We start from the raw sequence: 22,303 nt of genomic DNA on the forward strand, positions 1-22,303 counted from the left end.
TTGGAGATTTTTTGGCCTAAAGTTGTGTCAGGCCGAAACAATTTTCTAGAGCTCTGGGAAGGATCAATTGCTTATTTTGGCTCATTGAAAATCTAAAACAGAGGATTGATAAAGTGGGAATGAGCTCTTATGTGAGCTCACCATACTTAGAGGCCTTCCCCATCGGCCCCCCACACCAGCTTCCCACCGAGGCTTTGCATGTAATGGGCTAGTCCCCATAGCATCTTGCAAATAGCTCTGCAACCAGCCACACCAGTTTCAGAAGGGAATTTGGGGGGTGCCTGGGGTACCCCCCAAACCTCCTTAACAAAGATGCAAACCAGTTGGGCTTGGTTTTGAAATGGGGGCAGAGTGTATATAAGATGTGTGCAGTAGTTCCAGAAGCTTTGTATGGGGATGATCTGCAAGGTAGCGATGGTTAGGGTATGGGAGGGGACAAAATTGCTACTCCAAACTTGGTACTGCAATAAATGTAGCAAATAGCAATACATTCCAATCTGCAAGCGAACTCTGCAAGCGAACTCTAGCACTCTCCTCAGGCCAACTTCAGTGCATTTTGGTTGAGATGTCTTTTGTATGAGTCTGTTTTACTGATTAATATATAAACATAACTCTTTCAATTAAAAAAAAAAAAAACATTCCAATCTGCAAAACAGATGCAACTCTTCTGGAATTGATTGGGCACACGTGTGGGCTATAAGGTTGGAGTGAAGGGAAACGTGTGAACTAGTGCTATATATAGGCAAAGGAGGAAGGTACTCGTGTTCTTTTTGCTATGCATGTTCTTCTTCCTGCTCACACCTCCGTAGCCTTTTACCTTCATCGTCCAGGAGCCCTCCGGCCTTTCGCTCATCAGGTATTCTCCTCCTTCGCTTCTTTTCTTCGTCTCTCTTCTTTTCCCTTTCATTTTTCATGCCTTTGTTTGTCTCTTTTGTTTGCCTTTTGGATGCCTTTCATATCATCCCGCAGCGGAGACCACCAGCTCTTCAGGTAGGTTCTCCCTTTCCCGCCTCTTTCTCCGCTTTTCGTCTCCCTGCCTCTGCGTTTAATGCTGTGCCTATTGTCTCTCCTCGGATTTAGCTCTCGCTTTTCCTGTCGAGTCGTATGGGATGAGGTGGTGGCCAGCAGGCCCAGATTGCCCATGCACAACTGGGAGCACTTGTTATGCCCATGTGATCGTCCTAACCGGTGGAGGCGATATGGATTTCTTGCAGACAAGCCTCAGTTTCTTTTGATGGCTCCTTGATGCAGCCTACGACCTATGCCTGTTTGAGCGCAAGGAATAGAGTAAGTGCTTGTTGTCTTAACTTCAGAAGCTTGTAGGTGAGAATCTGCTTGGCGCCATGTCGGCAAGGCTATGTCCCATGCTTAGTGATTGTGGACAAAGCTGCCATGAAAATCTTTGCGAAGCTTTGAGATAGGCTGGTTAGCTAGCCTTTGATCATACTTTTGACTATTCAGTTGGAACATGAGGGCATCGGTTAGACCGGCAGGGTGTGGGGATCGGAGCAAAATGTCCAAGTGATGAAGATTTGAGACAGGTGGGTTAGCTAGTCTTAGAACATAGTCTCAACATAGTTGAGATTGAGTTGGAGGAGGATGCAAGTGAGGGCACATGTTAGGCTAGTAGAGTGCAAGATGGGAGCAAAATGCTACTTTAAGGGATTGAGCATCCAAGAACAAGCGGGTGGAGAGGAGAGAGACCAAACATTGGGCGAACGTCAGTCTTGCGCAAGCAAATTTTGCATTTTCTCGATTTGGTGCAAAGGAATGAGGATCGGAAATATTGCTTTGCCCGACGTATGCTGTACACATAGGTAGGAATAAATGCACACGAGCAAATTGAAACTAGCATAAGTAGGGTTTGAGTTGAGCTCTCCACTATGAAGTGTTCTGTATTGCATTCTTTTTGTGATATTTTTTGAATTGGATCAGAGACTTTTGGAGCTTGAATGGCTCCAAATGTTAACTATGTGGCCAATGGGTGGAGGGCAATGGATATAGTCAGTTTTGTCTTGTATCAATTGGCTATGTATTTACCATTTTTCCCTTGTGGTGGTGTGGCTTCTCTTTGCATGGCTTGTTTGGTAAGATTAAATATGTTGAATTGACCTTCTATTGATATGTTTGTTAGCCTTAAACCTTTCTTTGATGGAGGTCTTTCTTACTGTTTGCTCGCTTTTTCTCACTCGCTTATTTATGTCCGCTTGCTTTTCCTCGCTAGCTCTTTGGCAATCCTCCTCTAATTGGCCCTAGATTTCTTCAACCTTTGTAATGTGGTCATGCACTGTGTCCCTTTCTCGATCCTCATGTTGCGAATTTTGGAGGTTCCATATGTGTAACCTATTGTGTATGTTTGTCCTTGTATGCTTATGTCCATCCATGTATCCGTCCTCATGTGGATGTGTCTACATTGTGTGTTGAGTGGGAGTGGTTAAGGTAGGTGTGATTGATTCAGAGAGGATCATGGGATGGTCGATGTAATAGTGAATCTAGGGGTCCTCATGATGATCTCATTGATGATGTATATGCATTATAATCTCAGCCTATATATGTCACATGAATAAACATATTGAGTTTTTGTTGCCATTGCGTTTCATGTTCTCCCATGTTTCTTCTCCAACCTCCATAGCCATTTCCTTCAAAATTCTATGGGAAGGTCTAAATAGGCAGTGTCTAATCCCATTGTGAGTATTTTAGGAAAGGACATTACATGATTGGAATTACAAGTGAGAACATGGCATGTTCTACCAATGAACTTAAGAGGCTTCTAGTAGAACTTAATTGAGACGTACATGTGGCCTCAAAGGCTCAGGAATGTCAAGTATGGCGTAGAGGGCTGATGCATAGGCACATAATTAGAGGTTCATACTTAAAAAAGCTCTTGGGCTCAACTCATGGGCCATGGGACAAGATCCACAATTTGCATTTGCCCCCTCCTAAAAGATAACTGTCCTCAAGAAATACCAATGGAAATGCAATAAAAACACATTGTTGAAAAGAAGGCTAGAAGCATCCAAGTGGTGTTTACGAGAATTCGACTCTTGATAAGTCATGCTATACAATTGCATCTTGAGAAACAGCTTGGAATTATTTAGGTTGCCACCAAATGTTGCTTCAAGGCTTGTCCATACATCTGTAGAAAAGGAGTAGGGCACAGATTGGAGAAAGCGAGAATGAGGAGAGGAATGGAGAGAGAGAATGGGAGAGGAGGAAGGAGAAGGGGTAGGAAAGAGAGAATGATGTGGGTAGGAAGGAGGGAGACACATGCACGCACGCACGCACGGAGAGAGAGAACGAGGTGGGTAGGAGGGAGACACGCACGGAGAGAGAGAGAGAGAGAGAGAGAGAGAGAGAGGATTGGGGAAGAGAGAGTAGGTTGCAAGTAGGAGGAAGGAGGAGATAGATTAGATGTCACATCAAAAGTGTTACAAAAGTGGAGGGCTTGGACTTATATAGTTCCCTCCATTATCCCCTCTAACCGTCACTAAAGCATCCCTAAATTAGCTCCCTTTTCCCGTTCTTTACAGCCATCCCTCCTCAAAATTTTGCCCTCAAAATTGCAAGTGTTGGCTGGAAACAAAGGCTCCTTGCTGCTGTAAAAAGGTGTTATGCTCTAGCCAAGATAGCATGACCTCGGAAAGATCGGTGGGCATTTTCTCTTAGATGACTAACTTTTGTAATAGTTAATGTGCGTAATTGAAATGGTCAAGAGAAGTAACTACCAAGGTCATAGGTGAGGGTGAAATGGCATTGACTAGGTAGTTCTGAGTGCTAAGGCCTAGGTGCACCTAAATGTGCAATAATGCCAAGGGGCAAGTGGTTTAAAATGTGCCCCAAGAGAGGGGTAAAAAGGTGCACCAAGTGGAGAGGCTAAAATGATGACATTTGGCAAGGAGAACTATCTAGGGAAATGAGGGTCTCGTGGATAAGCATGAGAAAAACAAAGGAACGAATTAATTAGAATATCTGTGATCCACGAGAGTAGGTTGGGTGGAACAAAGGAAATGCCATCGCCCGTGATCTGTGTCAAAGTAGAAATAGTGCTTAACAATTGGTATCAGAGCCTTGTGGAGAGAGTAAGGGACAAGAGAGGGGATTAGAAACCTTCACGTGAACGAGATGGAGTTGGATCGTCGAATGAGCTGAGAGCGAATCGACGGATTGATCGGGTGAGGCTACGACGTGACAAAACGAGGTAGGAACGTGACAAGACTACGTGACGAAACGAGGCGGTGACGGAGTTGTTGGCGACGCCTGATCGACGGCGTTCCCGATTGTCAACGTAAAAAGGCTAGTGGGGTCCCGTAACGCGCTGACGCGCAATTGGCCTACGAATCCGTGGGTGCTGGATTACTTTAATGGAGGTCGTCAACGATTGACGAAGTTTTCTCAATTGGGGCTGGAGCGCAGGTGGACGAGGATCGACGCGGGAGTCAGAGGCAGGTGCAAATTTTGTTACGGTCACGGGATCTGGCCGCCTCTTTCGTTGACGCTAGGAGTCCGTGGGCAGGAAACTCAGGTGGCAGAATAGCCCGACAGACCGAGAGCAGAGAGCCTGACATTAGTTAGTGCATGAAGGCACTTGATCAGCGTAGAACGCTAGTTGAACGACAAGAGTCTGTACCTAAGCTGTGATTCCAGACTGGTCGCAGCAGAGCGAGGGACTGTTGGCCGGAATTGTATGGAACAAAAGGGAGCGTGGCTGTTCGTTAACGACCAGGGAGCTCTCTTCGAACTTCATTACTTTTGTTTTGTTTTTTTTTCCTTTCTCCTCGATTAGTCGGGCGATGCTTTGCTTTCATAGACGGATCTTGAGGGCAATCAGCCTGCATGAGGCTCTAATGTTGTAGCAGGGACAGATTATGCCTGTGCATATACCTGTGTGCTTTAGTCGGGATCAGATTGCAGGAAATTCCCTAGTATAGGGAAAAGCGCTGTTTGGGTTTTAGAAAAGACTGAAAAAAAAAGAAAAAAAGAAAAAGAAAAAAAAAACATTTTCCATTGTGAAACTATGGAGGCAGAAGGGCAGAATTCTAGGGTGAATCCTAGTGAGTCTAGAGTACAGTCTACACAACAGATGTCACATCATGCAGCACCTACTTTGATCGGTAGGATTTCAATATTAGAAGATGCTTTACAGCAGATTATGAACCAGCAGCTTCAAGTGAATGCTAGTCAGAATGAGATTAGGGAGATGGTACAAGCCTTGTCGGCTAGAGCGTCTAGAATTGATAAGGGCAAAGCTCCAGCAGAGCGAGAGCCCAGTATACATTCATTAGAGCGCGCGAGGGTCAAAGTGCCTAATATCGCTAATTATAGATCAGAGAAGTACGCTGGTTGGATGACCGAGCGCAGCTCTGATGTGATCGAGGTTTGGTTACACAAGTGGGAAGAAGCCTTCGCCATTTGTGAAATTAGATCTGATCTAACTAAAATCCGTGAGGCCACGCACCTGTTTATTGAGGCAGCGGATAGATGGTGGATAAAGCAACAGAAGGATCAAGTTGCTCCTACCACCTGGGAAGGGTTTAAATCCGAATTTAAGAAACACTTTCTCCCACCTGATGAAGAGTCCCGAGCTTGGGATGCTTATAGAAATCTTCGTCAGAGGAATCTGTCGGTGGCAGAGTACACTGACAAATTCAGGGAATGTGTCATGAAAATAACAGATCCTCTCCCTATGTTGGTTCAGTTAAAAGACTATATCTATGGACTGAACGACAAGATCAAAATGGAAGTTCGGGCTAAGTATGTGACTACATTAGATGAATCTATTGCAGTAGCCTTGAACTATGAGGATGCCAGAGGCAGATCTGGTGGATTTGTGCAGGCAGGGACTCAGTATGAGTACCCGAAAAAAGGGGGATTTCAGAGGAAATGGACTTCAAAGACAAGTGTCTCTCAGCCAAGTGGCCAAAACAAGCAGGTGAAGCCGGTTGAGGGACCAATAAAAACAAGTACCACCGTTGGGGTGAAAAGGAAATTAACTCTAATGGCAGCCCGGGCTTGGTCAAAGTCCTCGTTGACCCCTGAACAAAAAGAGAAAGCTAGAAAAGAAGGATTGTGCTTCGGCTGCCTTCAGCGACATCAGTGGAAAGATTGTCCACTGAATAAAGACCGTCGTACGGCTAATATGATAATATCTGAATGCGACATGGAAATGCAGGAGAGTCCCAATGCAGAACATATGCAGATGCAACTGGCGGGACCTTCTCAGAGGTTAGTACCTTGTTTGTTATGTGTGTCTGTTGCTAAGCTAGTGACGAGTGCACCTGATAACATCCTATCTAAGCCCGCAGCAATGGGGTATACAGCCTTTAATGATACGGAGTTAATTAAAATGAAAGGGCAAGTGGCCAATCATGATGTCATTGTGTTGTTTGACTCGGCGTCAACTCACAATGTGATTAACTCCAAGCTCGTGAAGAGGCTGAAATTAAAGACAAGTCCATCTGACTATGCGTATACAGTCAGAATGACAGATGGAAGTTCAACTGAAGTATGGGACCAAAGGGTTACCTAGTTGGAGCTTCGGATTCAGGACTATGCTGAGAAGCTTGATTTTGAAATGACCAAGCTTGCTCATGCAAATATAGCCCTGGGTATGGCGTGGCATTCTAGGAAGAATCCAGCCATTGATTGGAAAAAGCACGTATATCAATTCAAGATGAATGATGTGCTTTATGTCTTGCGAGGTGAAAAAGATATATCTCAGGGACCGTTGGTTTCCGTGATGGAAATCAGAAAAGCTCAAGTAGAGTTTTAATTCCTTTGCACAGCATCGGTAGAGCCGGTTGATGATTCTTCGGCTAGCATTGATGTTATGCAAAGTGGTGAGATGGCCAAGCTGGCTAATCTTATAACAGAGGAGTTCTCTGAATGTTTTAGGGATAAACTACCTTATGGGTTACCTCCAGAGCGGAAAGTTCAACATAAGATTGAACTGATCCCGAGGGCCGAACCTGTAAATAGACCTCCTTATAGAATGAGTTTTACTGAAGAGGCGGAGGTGCGTAGACAACTGGAAGAATACCTCAAGTTGGGGTTGATTCAACCAAGTTTCTCACCTTTTGCTATGCCAGTGATATTAAAGAAGAAAAAGGATGATACGTTTCGCCTCTGTATAGATTACAGAGCATTGAATAATATCACTGTTAAGCACAGGTATCCGATGGCTCGGATTGATGATTTACTAGATGCATTACATGGAGCCGTGATTTTCAGCAAGATAGATCTTAAGTGTGGCTACCATCAAATCCGGATTAGAGCCGAGGATGTGCATAAAATTGCTTTCAGAAGCAGGTTTGGTCATTACGAGTTTTTGGTAATGCCCTTTGGACTTACTAATGCTCCTGCTACATTCGTCATGCTGATGAACGATTTGCTACGTCCGTATATCGAAAAGTTCGTAGTACATTTTATTGACGATATCCTGATATTCAGTAAAAGTATTACTGAGCATCGTGAACACTTAAGAGTAGTGTTCAGTACTTTGAGGAAAGCTAGTCTTTATGTAAATAAAAAGAAAACTATACAAGGTATGGTTAGGTTTGAGTATTTAGGATTCATAATTACTTCACAGGGGGTAGAAATGGATCCGAAGAAAGTGGCTGCGATACTAACTTGGCCAATCCCTCAGAGTCTGACGGCGTTGCGATCATTCTTGGGATTTGTCTAGTTTTATAGAAGGCATATCAAAGGATATTCCGAAATAGTATCGCCATTGACTGATCTGACCTCAGCTAAAGTACCTTTTATTTGGGGACAGAATCAACAAGAAAGTTTTAACACCATAAAACAAGCTGTGGTCACAGGACCGGTGTTAAAAATAGTTGATCCCCAGAAACCGTTGTTTCTAGAAACTGATGCAAGTGGCATTGCGGTAGGAGCAGTCCTCCTTCAAGAGGGAAGGCCAGTAGCCTTTGAAAGCAAGAAGCTTTCTCTTTCTCAAAGGAATTGGCCAACTCATGAATTGGAGTTGTATGATGTTATCCATGCTTTGAAAACATGGAGGCATTATTTGTATGGTTCAGAGTTTTATGTGGATGTGGATCATGATACTCTGAAATATTTTTCTAAACAGCCTGACTTGAGGGGCCGCTTAGCTAGGTGGGCAGAGCTCATGCAGGAGTTTAATTTAACGATTCGGTACCGAAGGGAAAAAGACAATAAGCTTGCTGATGCGTTGTCTCGCATTATGCACAACCTGAGTTTCACGGTATTAGAGAGTGCTCTAATGACCGAGATAAGAGAAACTCAAAAGGTGGACGAGTTTGTCCAGAGCTTATGGCCTAAAGCTCATGTGTTAAAACCCGGGGAAAATGAAAAGGATGACCTGGCATCCAGAAAAGACCAAACTTATGCAAGATATACCATAAGGGATGGTATGCTAGTTAGAAATGGCAAGATTGTAGTACCTAGTCAGAATGATCTCAGGCAGAGAGTCATTCGACAATGCCATGATAGCCCGTGTGCGGGACATCCAGGAGTCGAGAAGACATATGATCTTGTGAAGCGAGATTTCTTTTGGCCAAAGATGAAAAAGCATATTCATGAATATGTGACACGGTGTTTCTCGTGTCAGGTAAGCAAGGCTGAGCGGGTGAAGCCACCCGGACTTTTACAGCCCTTAGAAATACCACTAAGTGGGAGAGCATTTCCATACTTTATTGTAGGACTGCCTACGACGCAAGGAGGGTATGATTCTATCCTTGCGGTGGTTGATCGTCTAACCAAGATGGCTCACTTCATTCCGACTAGAGAGTCTGTTAGTGTCCCGCAAGTGGCGGATTTGTTCATTAGACATATATTTCGTCTGCATGGATTGCCTAGATCCATAGTGTCAGACCGAGACGTCAGATTTACCGGTCATTTCTGGACAGCGGTATTCGAGACACTAAGGACTGAGTTGGGAATGAGTGGTGGGGATCATCCTGAGACGGATGGTCAGACGGAGAGAGTCAACCAGACTTTAGAGGACATGCTGAGGGCATGTGTCATTGAGGCAACATACATGGGACAAGTGGTTGCCATTGTTGGAGTTTGCCTACAATGATAGGAAACATTCCTCTACCGGGTTCAGTCCGTTTGAACTGAACTATGGTTATAGACCAGCCAATCCAACTATAGTTGGAGTACCTCAGAAAGTGCCTAGTGCCGCGAACTTTGTAGTTCAGATGCGGGAGATGCTAGCCCTTGCGAGAGCTAATATCTGCCAGGCTATGGATAGAGCCAAGGTGTATGCGGATGAAAATCGGTCTATAAGGGTATTTAAGGAAGGGGACAAAGTTTTTCTCAGAGTTCCTTCGCACTCGAAGTCATTGACTTCAGGAGAGTGTGTTAAGTTATCACCTCGATACTGTGGGCCGTGGTTAATTCTAAAGAGAATAGGCAGTGTAGCCTATAAATTAGAATTGCCACAGGGGTGTAAGGTGCACCCGGTTTTTCATGTTTCGCGCTTAAAGAAATTTTTGCATACAGGTGACTCACTAATCGAAGGTGTGGTTTTGTTTCAGGAGATAGAGGATATTGCAAGGCGCAAGCCAACAAGAATCCTGGACCGAGGAACAATGCAAATACGAAATCGGAAGATATCCACGGTGTTGGTTGCATGGCATGGTCAGCCTCTATCGGAAGCTACCTGGGAATCCGTATACCAGTTACGGAGAGTGTTCCCAGATTTCATCATCGAGGACGCTGATGCTTGAAGAGGGAAGGAATGTTATGCTCTAGCCGAGATAGCATGACCTCGGAAAGATCGGTGGGCATTTTCTCTTAGATGACCAACTTTTGTAATAGTTAATGTGCGTAATTGAAATGGTCAAGAGAAGTAACTGCCAAGGTCCTAGGTGAGGGTGAAATGGCATTGACTAGGTAGTTCTGAGTGCTAAGGCCTAGGTGCACCTAAATGTGCAATAATGCCAAGGGGCAAGTGGTTTAAAATGTGTCCCAAGAGAGGGGTAAAAAGGTGCACCAAGTGGAGAGGCTAAAATGATGACATTTGGCAAGAACTATCTAGGGAAATGAGGGTCTCGTGGATAAGCATGAGAAAAACAAAAGAACGAACTAATTAGAATATCTGTGATCCACGAGAGTAGGCTGGGTGGAACAAAGGAAATGCCATCGCCCGTGATCTGTGTCAAAGTAGAAATAGTGCTTAACAAAAGGTCATGCATGCCACCCGGCTCAAATGGAAAAGTAAGATAGTTCTTGTTTGCTGGAAACAAAGGCTCCTTGCTGCTGCAAAAAGGTCATGCTTGCCACCCGGCTCAAATAGTTCTTGTTCCCATAAGTTGTAGCGCCATCGGGGTCATGTAAGCATTGATCCCACCTCCGGAGTGCCGACAGAAACTCAGTACGAAGACTTTGTATAAATGGATGCTCAAGTATGTGTGGGTGTGTGGATTTGTATGTGTGAGAGCATATTTTTATACTATGGTCTACACCCATTGTTGGGCGCTGATGACGTCAGTGGGGATGTCATAGTAGCTAGTCCTTGCTATGCATGATGGAGTTTATGGTTTTCAACCTTGTGAGTGACTATCATGAGATTGAAACTGCACTATGTTGTGTTTTTAGAGAATGAGTTTGGGAATGTTCCTGGATTCATCTAGGTATATTGATCCCACCTAGCGTGCTCGTCATGAAGAAGCTCCAAAATCATATAGGCTGTTCCGGAATCCCAAGGCAGTTATTTTGTGAACCTCGCTGTGCCTTGCTGTCCACTTTCTCCACGTTGGAAGCATTCATTGTTTTGCCATATACCTTGCAAGGCAGCTTTGATGAGGTGTCGTTGCATTTCATTTTTATATGTGCTTGCCTACCCAAATGCGAAGAACTGAAGATCATTCTCATTGTAGCTGCTGTTTTTAGGCTCCAACATCTCCATAAGCGTCTTTGCTCTCTCAATATTTGTTGGGAGCACAAGGGCTGTAGCAATGCTCGCCTGCCCAAATGATAAGAACTGAAAATCATCTTCGTTATGGATGCTATTATCACGCTCATACAGTTCCAGTAGTTCTCGTGCTTCCTCAACATTCCAGGGATTTTCAGTCCTCACATGTAATATCCTTCTAATCATGACACCCATGAGGTCTTTGAAAGCTGCCCATGTATAGTGCTTCCAAGATGAAGTACACATCTTTAACTAGATGTGGGCATGACGTAGGCCATAATGAGGAATCTTGCCCTCATCATCCATTGGATATAATTTGAAATATCCTTCCAAATCTGAGAGCCATTCTTCTCGCTTATTAGGATTCTTGGTTTCTCCTTTGAATCTGTGGTCCATCAAAATATCTTTTAAGTGTCTACCACACACCTGTCCAACCAAGCCCCTGCCAAGACAAGTCATCCCTGACCACAGATGGTATCACATAGGCATGGTGCTCATTTGACTAGGCGACTTTCATGTCCCAAACCCGTGTGCGTATTATGCATATGTCATCCTTCCACATAAATCTGTCCAGGCTGCATTTGAGGTAGTCTAGACTCTATGCAGAGCCTCCTATCTGATTGAGATTGAGGCCAACTCCTCTCACATGCATTGTGCTGAAATAAAGCTGAGAAATAAGTGCTAGAGGGACAGGCTCTCCCAAAAGCATCCACATGAGGTTGTGGGATGCACTAAATGGTGGTAGTGAATCTCCATCCCCTGCATGTAGCTCAAGGATATCACCCCATTGGAAGTGTCACTGGTGGGAGTCTCTAGCTGAAGTTCTCCATGGGGAAGATCATAGTGGCCTGCTCACTAGTAAGTTTTCCCAAAATGAAAGGATCTTGCTGGTTGTGTAAAATATATTCTGCCTGCTGCCCACCTGGCATCTTGTGTGGGATTACAGTAGAATCCCCATGAATTAGTGTACCTTGGTGCTCTTCCAAACAGGGTGTAGCATTATTGTGCCCTAGAAGATCACCCTCCCTGGGAAGAAGCTGATTGCCCTTTTCCTTCATGATCCTCAACTTCTGTTTTAAGTTTTTCTCATCCCCAACTGCAGCCTTACCTTGGTCTCCTGCAACTGCACTTCAATGTGCATCCTTTTCATCATCTTGCATATATATATTACCTTGCTGCTGTGCACCAATGTACTTGATGGGAGTAACTGCTTAGACCAATATGGTGGTGCAAGGGCTTCTTACCAACAGTATTATTGTGCGCATTTTTCAAAAGTGTCATATAAGCCATCTTCCTCTTGCAGTCCATTGTCTTCATTGGATGTCATCTAGGTTGTACCGTGTAGATGCTGCTTCTATTATTGGCAGTGGTCATGAACATATCAGAATTGTCTGCAGGGCAGAGCCGTCTGGTATTATCCCTGAAATCTGCATGCTTGGACTGGTTTCCATCCCCACCATTAAGTCCAGTGCCAGATGAATGCATCTCTCGTGTGCTTCAGGAGCATGGCATGTAAGCTGAGCATCTCAAATTTCGATTCCCCTTTGATGTAGGTTCGTCTTTGACAATCTTGTGGGAGACTCTTTGGTGGATCAATATCCTTCGCATCCCCATTGTTTTGGTGTATAGGAAGAAGCATGGGCTGCTTTCCCATCTCCTGCATTGTAATGTGCACAACCTCTCCGACGTCCTCACAAATGTGTTCGCCGATTTGCTGGCCCACATGCTTCAGTGCCTTGGGCTATGAAGCATTGCCGATAAAGCATCCATGAATTTAGCCCTTGTGCCCCGGTTGTCTGTACAGTCCATACCTTGGCTGACGTCATCTGACCAGTCCACACAGCCCTTGCTTGCTGGAAACCTTGCACAGACTGACCTTCTCAAGCATGGAGAGCCTCTGGGCATCTTTGCTCAGATCTACCCTCCATGGTGGCTTCTCTCTGTCAGGTTCTTTCGTTTATTTGCTGCCCACATGGCAGCCCATGTGCTGCCCATGTGGCAGCCCCATGACCCTTTCTATGGTCCTATGGTCTACCCCCCCGATGCACTCCTCATTTTTGGGCTCACAGGTGGGGAGGTGACCAACCCTAATCCAATAGAGGGGGCGATAAGAAATCGGCGTGAGCATAAAATCCAGATTAGATATGGGCTACAATTACTCTTGCAATTAGGGTATTTCGGAATCCACATTCCATTAGGCAACATTGCCTTGTGTATAGTCTCTCTTGTTCACTTCTCTCACCAAGCATATCCTATGTTGGACTTTGCTTTGACTGATCCCTACCAGAATTGAACGATTCAAAGGCAATGGACGAAGCGTTTGTGGTCACCCCATGAAACCTCTATAAGGCGAATCGCGATCTCTGGCCACAAGCAGCCGTCTACCGACTGAATCGTAAGCTGTGCTCGTTGGCCAAACCGTCGTACGTACGATGGATATGCAACCACCAACACACAAGCGTGGATTTCCGACCAGCCCGAGAAACCTCTACCTATGGGATTCGCCGTCAGCCCACAAGTGTATTCACCAGATGGAATCCAACCTGCCCACGGGCAGCTCTCTACCCATGGGATTCGTGATCTTTGCTACACCAAGAACTACCGTACGGATCGCAAAAACTGCCATATGGGTTATTGCAACCCCGACCTCTGCTCATCAAATCTCGGAATGAAATCTCTCTTCCTTCTTCAGTTGGCGCCAATGCGACGCCAATCCTCCATCCCTCCTGCCCATACCATTCCCATGCACGTAGGGACTTTGGATTTGGAAGGTTACATGTGAGCAAATCCATGACTTGTATGGACTTTGGCCCCTCTTTGGACTACTTCAATGGTCCAAGCATTTTATACCAAGGGGCAAATTGCCCTTGCCTCCTTTTTGTATCAATTAGAACCAAGGGGCATTTAGCATGAAAACTTCCAACTTAATTCTCCGAGGTATTGCCCACTTAGCGAGGGTTAAAAATTCATGTCCTTGTGACATGCCCCCTCTTGAAAAGTGGAGACCCCTTTTGTAACCTGCGAAGATCCCAAAGCAACTAGTAGCTTTCTGAAGCCTGTTTATGCCCCTCCTGAACGATTCGAAGGCAACTGACGAAGCTTTCATGGTCAGCCAGCCCCTCCTGTACAGTTCATAGGCAATTGATGAAGCTCTTTAAGACCAGCCCTTCCTAAACGATTTGATGGCAATGGACGAAGCATTTGTGGTCAGCCCATGAAACCTCTACAAGGCGATTCTATATCAGTGAGCCTGTTCGAGTCACTTGCAACACAGGACAAGTCTTCTATACCAGTGAGCCTGTTCGAGTCACTTGCAACACAGGACAAGTCTTCTATACCAGTGAGTATATTTGAGTCACTTGCAACACAAGAAACCTTTTCTACATCAACATGTGTTACTATAATGTCCTCAATACCTGTGAGCATGCCACTATGATACTCTTGATCACTACTATAGCTTCTTATCAGTTTGGATCCCATTTGTGTTATAGTCCTTTTCTTCTGATAATATTCTGTCGTGTCTTCCATGACATTGAAGGAAACTATCTTGGGCAAACTTGATTTCAAGAAAGCTAACCCCCATTTACAAGTACTATGAACTTGTAGATGAGACATAGTATTATGGACGTCTAGATGTGAAGTACTATCCATTGCATTTTGAATGACACCTGCACTAGTCAACTTAATTACCTCCACTATACAGAGAAAACTCTGAGCATAGCCCTTAAAGTTGCCAATTGCTAAAACTCCAGAGCAAGACAACATCTCTACCCTGGGATATGCGACCACCAGCCCAAAAGTGTGGAATTCTGATGAGCCCAAGAAACCTCTATGCATGGGATTCACCGTCAACCCACAAGTGCCCACGGGCAGCCCTCTACTCACAGGATTTGTGATCTTTGCTACGTCAAGAACTATCGTATAGAGAGGGAATCTAGCGACGACTGCTGCTTGGTGATTGCACCTGCGACCTCTGCTCATCAAGTTCCCGTACGAAATATCTTTCCCTTCTCCAGTTGGCGCCTATGCGACGTCAATCCTCCATCCAAAAGCCTCTTGTCCATTCCATTCCCATGCACGTAGGGACTTTGGATTTGGAAGGTTACATGTGGCAAATCCACGGTTTTGCCCCTCTTTGGACCACTCCAAAGGTCCAAGCATTCAATACCAAGGGGCAAATTTCCTTTGCCCCCTTTTTCGATCAATTAGAACCAAGGGACATTTAGCACTAAAACTTCAAACTTAATTCTCCAAGGTAATGCCCTCTTAGCTTGGGTCACGTCCTCGTGACACGTATGTCGACGATCTAGTGTATAAAGCATGTTAAATCAAAAGTAGTCTCCACACTAGTCACAATTGAGTTTCTCGAGCCTTGTTTGATCTCCTCATGCTTGTCTGCAACGCTTTTGTGCCTGCAGGGTCCTTGAGATTCTTTTATTCCTTGGTTGAAGATATGTTTGCAAGGGGCTCTTACTTTTCAATACAGTCTAGTCGTCTTCTTCATCAGGTCATATTTTGACAACATCTTTTGTTATGCTCACTGATATGCATTTTGTGCTTTTGGGATCCAACTTTATCCTTGGTCATGGGAAACATTTATAGAACCTTTTGAAGGCAAAATTTAAGAGAAAGGGAAAATTTAAACAGAGAAATGGCTAACAACATAGAAAAAGAAAGGATTTGAAAAAGTTTAGATGAAAATGGGTTATTGGGTGATGCAGCTGTAGAGCGACCAGTTCCAGATCAGCCAATTGTTGGAAAGGCAACAATGGCAACTCAATGCTGAATTGATACTGAAATGGTCGGTGAAGGTACCATATTCAAATCTTCTTGGAAGTCATGCTGCAAATTTTCTGATTTTGTTGCCCCTTAGAGGGCTCAAATATTCTAAACGCATGAAAAAATTACACCGATTTTGATATTTAGCTCTGCAATCCATGGATTGTGCGAAATGATGACAGGGTTTTTCCTGACCTAATGTCTAACGTTTTTGAAAGTAAGGATATATTCATGTTCCCTTGACTGAGAGGAAGCCATCATGCAAGAAAAGAATCTGAAAAAATGATGACATGGCAGTATCTCAGCCTCCAAGAGGAATCTGGCAAGGAAACTTTAGAAAGGGTAGAGCCTCTGAGGAGAGTGATTGGTGGTTGGAATTTAGGAATGAACTCCCACTAAAACCCAAGAGAATTGCTTTGATACTAAAATTGCATGCCCCTCACTCTCTCGAAGCGTAATAAACAGGCAACATAGAGAATACAGGGGCAGAACTGTATATTCCAGTAGATGAATTTAAATACAAAGCAGGACATGGCCATCAAATAGGTAGAAGCTAGGCCTGACACTATAGATGCCTAGGCGATCTTGGTGAGCTTGAATGGTTGAGAGTGGAATAAGAGCTCAAATAGAGAAAACGATCCAAGATGATCAAAAAGTACTACCCTAACAGCGTATATACTCTATTCAAAAGTCACTATTTAGTAGCATTAAAGACTAACTCATTTCCATGGCCCACCTTTTGAAGAATTTAGGTGAATATGCGCATGAAATGTGAAATGTTCCTATGATAGTGACTTCCTCAGAGCCCTCTAATTTCTAGGATACTTGCCTAAATCTTAGGCTGAGGCATTCAGTTTTTCAAACTCTAGAAGCCCTCTACCAACTAGGGTGCATGACAGTTTAGCCCTTTGGCTTGTTCAACATCGTTTGTGTTTTTTGCCAATGCTAGAACATCTTCTTGGTGCTGTAATGTGAGTTGTGATTAATCAAGGCAAGCTCAACTTGCCTATGACTGTGGTAGATTTTTTTGGCTGAGGTTATACTAACATTAGTTTGACTGAGTCTGATTGGTTTGATTAATTTTAACTTTTGGTCAAAGATGAAACATGTATAGTTTTTTCTTGAAGAATTATAAGAAAAGACATTTCTTGGTTGGAATACATTATGATAAGAGTAAAAGTTGTTATACATATTTTGTAATAGACTTAAACTTTGTTTCTTTGTGAGGCAGTCCATAATCAGCGATCTTCGAATTCGTACCTCATGCTCGTCATGATTTAGAGCCTCCATAAGTATCCTTCGTTGGCCAAGTAGTTTTAGGTAGTTCCAGTTTTGCGCATAGGGCCTTCTGATTGATAGTGGATTTGTCAGGCATGTCATATGTACATTTATGCCCAAAAAAATGCCTAGTTAGAATTGTTTTGTTGTTGTTGTTTTTTGGTCAAATAGGAAGAATATGTATTTTTATTTTTTCAAGATAAATAAGGGCCTCTCGATTAGAAAATGTCATTACATTCGTGCATCTAAAAGGTAATTATGGGATGCGTAAGAGATTTTGGACTACTTTTTGAATTGCTTTCTCCTTTAGTGCTAGCTTGCGTCATGGCTGAGTCTGCCTCACCAATGGAGTGCCGACAAAAACTCAATATGAAGACTTTGTATAAATGGATGCTCAAGTATGTGTGGTGTGTGGATTTTTATGTGTGAGAGCATATGTTTATACTATGGTCTACACCCACTGTCGGGCGCTGATGACGTCAGTGGGGATGTCATAGTAGCTAGTCCCTGCTATGCGTGATCGAGTTCATGGTTTTCAACCTTATGATTGACTTTATTCTTTGGGAGGCAGCCTTTAATGGTCCATTTCATGAATGTTACATCTTCGTGCTGTCCATATGGACTTTGAATGTTTTTAAATTTCTAAATTTGCACCAAATCTTACACCTAGTAGTCTCTATGGCTTAGCATAATGCATTTTTATGCTCATTTGCCGAGTATTTGGCAAATGGAGCTGCTGTCAATTTGTACGTTGTGTTCTTCAGGATTCAGAGGCTCTCGCCTGAAGCCCATACGTAGTATTCCTTGCTCGATATTAATGCATAGTATTCCTTTGATACATATTGAAAGGATATATGGTACGCATGCCACACTGGCGTGGGATCTTTCTACCATGCTCTTACGTGGCTTGATAATCCCACATGGGGCTACGCACTTAAGCTTGAACTGACTAGGCCATTGATTGTCTCTCTTTTATGTGGGCCAATTTTTGAAGTACAGCGTCCCATGGGCTCATAATGGAAAACATACCAAAAGAAACAAAAAATCAGCTTTAGGGAAAGGATATTTCATCGTTCTTGTTGTCGCCCCTTAATTATGGCTCAACAGATTTGGAGATTTATCCCTTCAAATTTCTCAGGGATATACCATGGTTGTGCAAATGAGAGCAGCCAAACAGGGCTGCAATTATAAGTGTACTTTGCACATGATTAACTCCCCCCAGGGTCTCTGGACAACATTTCAAAAGTTAGAAGTTGAATTCTACCTCCTTCGGGATGTCAGGATTAAGTTGAAATTGTGAATATTCCCATCGTTGAGCCAATGAACAGGGTCTTCTGGTGCATCAATTGTGACCACTTACCTCTCTATTTTATGCAATGTAAATTAAATTTGAGGAAGCAAGTTTATATCATGATTATAGATTTCAAGCCACAAAATAAACATGATAACCAATGAACAGGGTCTTCTGGTGCATCAATTGTGACCAGTTACCTCTCTATTTCATGCAATGTAAACTAAAATTGAGGAAGCAAGTTTATATCATGATTATAGGTTCCAGGCCACATAATAAACATGATAACCATTATTGCTGTGTTTGAGGACATGTTTAAGGTGGTCCAAGATTTTAGCTTGATGTTTAACATTTGATCAAGTGGTAGGGAAAGCATGAAGTATGATGCCATTGTGTCCTTCTATGTGTTAGGAGTGAGTAGCTTTTGTACTAAATGCTGGCCATGTGAATGTTGTCGTTGTCTGGTTTTTTAAATATAGAATATTCAAGTGGCTGCCATGATGTCTGCAGAATGGAGAACTGTAGTTCACAACCATTGCTTGGGAATGAAATAAATCAGCAGGGAATCAGCAATGATTCACAAAACCTGGAAGGCAGATTCTGTGGTACTGGTTGTGGGTTTTCAGATGCAAAAAGCCGAGCGGAAGATGCACACGCCAGATCAGTTGCTACACGAAAGCTTGGCATTGCTATTGTGTTATGTTTGGTATTCATTGCAGTGGAGGTGGCAGGTGGTCTGGTGTCCAATAGTCTTGCTATTCTTACTGATGCTGCGCATCTGCTTTCAGATGTTGCAGGCTTTGCCATTTCCTTGTTTGCTATCTGGGCTGCAAGTTGGGAGGCCACACCTCGGCAAAGCTATGGCTACTTCAGGCTTGAAATTATTGGCGCTCTTCTCTCAATTCAACTTATTTGGCTTCTAACTGGCATCATTGTGTATGAAGCTATCTACAGGATTATACATAGCAGTCAGCCAATTGATGGTCGCCTTATGTTTATTGTTGCCAGCTTTGGATTATGTGTGAATATCGCTATGGTTTTTGTACTTGGTCATCATGGGCACAGCCATGGTCACAACCACGCGCATGGGGATGAGCATGGGCATGGGCATTTGCATGAGCAGGGTCACAAGAGTCAGGTTCTGGATCATGATGGTCATGGTGATGATGATGGTGATCACGGTCACAGTCACGGTCACAATCACTGTCACGATCACAATCATGATGGCAATCACAGTCATGATCATGGCGATGGTCATGACCACAACCATGGTCACAGTCAGACTGGTGATAGTGGAGCAGGTGCTGTTGAGGAACACAGATATAGTTATAATGAAATTGAAAGAAAGGGAAGCTTCAAATTAGATATTGACATTGACACAGAGGCCGCATCGCGCACAGGATATTCAGACGCTGGCAATATCAATGTTAGAGGGGCCTGGTTACATGTTTTTGGTGATTTGGTCCAAAGTATTGGGGTGATGATTGGGGGTGCAATCATTTGGGTAAAACCTGAGTGGAGGATGGTGGATTTAATTTGTACTCTCTTGTTTTCATTGCTGGTTCTTGGTACTACTGTCAAAATACTGAGAGACATAGTGGAGATTTTAATGGAAAGCACGCCTCGGGAGATTGATGTTAAAAAGCTTGAAAAAGGGCTCTGTGACATTCCAGGGGTTATTGCAATTCATGAATTGCACATCTGGGCAATCACAATGGGGAAGACCTTGCTTGCCTGTCATGTAACAATATTTGATGATGCTGATGCCGATGCTATTCTTCAAAACGTATTGGGTTATTGTGAACGAGTGTTTAATATCAGTCATGTTACTGTTCAAATTGAGAGGCATCGTGGAAACGTGTGACTGGTACACACTCTGGTTGGAGCTGAAAGGTTATTTCAAATGTCTGTGGAGACTCATTTTACCCATTGACAAAGGGATGGTCAGGGGCCCCACCTAGTTGTAACTGGACTGACGGATTTAGAGTACAAGCAGCACGAGCTGGTGGACGGGGCCATATTGACTATGATTGGACTTTTGAATGAACCACTTCGTAGTTCTATGTGGTATCAGGAGTCTGGGATTTTGAAGCTCCAGGCACTTCAGGCAACTAGGTCTAAAAGGTCCAAAGCTTGTAGAATGGATAATTTTTGGTCAATGTATTGCTCAGTTCACATAGCAGTTGCACTTTAAATATAAGAATAGGAAGAGCTCATTTTTGTAGTGATGTGATTTTTGCAATGAGAACATTAGGGTCCGTCTTTAATTTTGCAAGGATGATTGTTCTGGAGACTTTGCTCAAGTCAAAACGACTATGACTAAATGCAAAGTCTGGTATTTACAGAAGTGTGCTTGATTGAGATATCAATTCGTCAATGTTCTTTGAGCAGACACCTTGTTTTTATCAGGAAATGAGGCTGTCTTATCTGCACAATACATTGTTTTATAGCTGCATGTTTGGCCTGTTTAGGTTAAATAGGAGGTGAACAAAAGTACTTTCTACTAGCTTTATTTGACTCATCATTATATGAGCAATGTATGAAGTGTTGTCATATCTTTGTTTTTTTTGCAAAGCTGGATCGTGCATATTTTTTATTGGTCATATGGGATGGCTGAATAGAGAGTAATCATTGATAGCATGAAGAGGAAGGGAACTTTGGTGATATAATTGATAATGCACTAGACTTGCAAAAATGCACCTTTATGGGTTTTTTTTCCGCTTGCAAATATTGTTTTGTGATAAAGAGAGATGAGAAGTGTGACCCATTGTTTACTAGATGAGCCAAACAAGCTTTTCCCATTAATAGCTTTGATGGAAGGCCAAAGGGTGGCAATACGTATACCTAGTTGGCTCTCCTTGGAAGCCCAAAGGTAAGCATATGTATGTTAGAAATGACCCAACAGAGGGTACGCACAGTGGAAGACTGATAGTAATGCCCAGGAGCTCACACAGTGTGATGTGGGGTGTGGAATCACTAACTTCTGAACTTATGTGCATAGATGTGCAAGCCATTAAATAGACAATTTTTAGAGACAAATATAGAAGCAACACTATATATTTCCTTCTGTCCACAAAGTAGGACTGGATACAATACCAAAAGGTCCTACTACAAGCCTAGATCTTTGAGCTCGCGTACTCCACCTCGAGCATATGTAGACTCTCTCTAGATCCCTTCCACCTTGTTGCCTGGAAACGACCGTAGGTGGGCAGCACTTTGAGCTCAGTTTGCTGCCCTATGTCAGCCTCCTCCTCTTGTATGTAGGTCCAAGGGTGGGCCTATGACTACTGCTGTCTGCTCCCCAACTGCTGCTTCAAGTGATGATGAATGAGGGCCGGAGGCCCTTCTTTTATTGGCCCGCACCAAACTGGCCGACCAGTCTGTGGCTGGTCCAGCCCTATTAGGGCTCACAAACCGGGGCCTTTTGGGCCCACTCTTCTAGGGCCTTGGCCCTCTAATCAAGGCAAGGGCCCAGCCTATATAAAGGCAAGTCTTGCCTCATGGCAGCCTTCTTTGTTGCTCCAACAGGCCTCATCCATCCCCGTACTGCTTTGTACAGTTGTGCGCCACCTGTCCCAGGTCTGCACTCCCTCCGTATTGCTTTGTACAGTTGCACCACCTGTCCCGGGTCTGCTCACCCTTGCTGATGTCAGTGCTACCTGTCCGCCTCTATTTGGGGCTTGTTCCAGTCCATACAGACAGCCCTTGAAGCGCCTCTGAAAGGCTGCTGTGCTGCCCACATGACAGCTCATGTGTTGCCCATGTGTCAACCCCTTATGGCTGTCCTTTCCCTGTGAGGTGCTGCCCATGTGGCAGCCCCCTCCCTTATCATTTTTGCCTAGGTTAACCCCCCCCCCCCCCATGCTCTCCTCATATGGGGGCTTAAAGATGGGGAGGTGACCATTTCAACACCTCCTCTCACTGACATATCCAGGCCCAGTGCCAACACGTCGATGACGATGCTCCAGTAACTCCCTAGTCGTAGTCCTCTGGAACATTTTGATGTCGAAATCTTTTCCTGGCTTTTCATACAGTGGCTCTTGCTCCATCAAGTCCGG

General features: G+C 43.9%; 1 protein-coding gene across 4 annotated transcripts; it reads left to right on the top strand.

Annotated features, from left to right (window-relative positions):
* The first annotated feature begins 757 nt into the window (after window positions 1-757).
* Window positions 758-20,553, top strand: LOC147902528 (metal tolerance protein A1-like). 4 transcript variants are annotated; one of them, XM_087373576.1, is made up of 4 exons: window positions 762-856; window positions 15,316-15,404; window positions 15,619-15,698; window positions 18,756-20,553. In XM_087373576.1, exon 4 carries the CDS (start codon window positions 18,757-18,759, stop codon window positions 20,107-20,109), a length of 1,353 nt encoding a protein of 450 aa, XP_087229702.1. In that variant the 5' UTR covers window positions 762-856; window positions 15,316-15,404; window positions 15,619-15,698; window position 18,756; the 3' UTR covers window positions 20,110-20,553. The 4 variants fall into 4 exon arrangements, with proteins under 4 accessions (XP_087229703.1, XP_087229701.1, XP_087229702.1 ...); XM_087373577.1 differs by lacking the exon at window positions 15,316-15,404 and having other exon boundaries at window positions 758-856; window positions 15,619-15,708; XM_087373575.1 differs by lacking the exon at window positions 15,316-15,404 and having other exon boundaries at window positions 758-856.
* Window positions 20,554-22,303: the final 1,750 nt, after the last annotated feature.

Source organism: Dipteris shenzhenensis, chromosome 4 (assembly GCF_047967505.1).
Source record: "Dipteris shenzhenensis isolate YYH24624 ecotype China chromosome 4, Dip_SZ_1.0, whole genome shotgun sequence".
NCBI classification, from domain to species: domain Eukaryota; kingdom Viridiplantae; phylum Streptophyta; class Polypodiopsida; order Gleicheniales; family Dipteridaceae; genus Dipteris; species Dipteris shenzhenensis.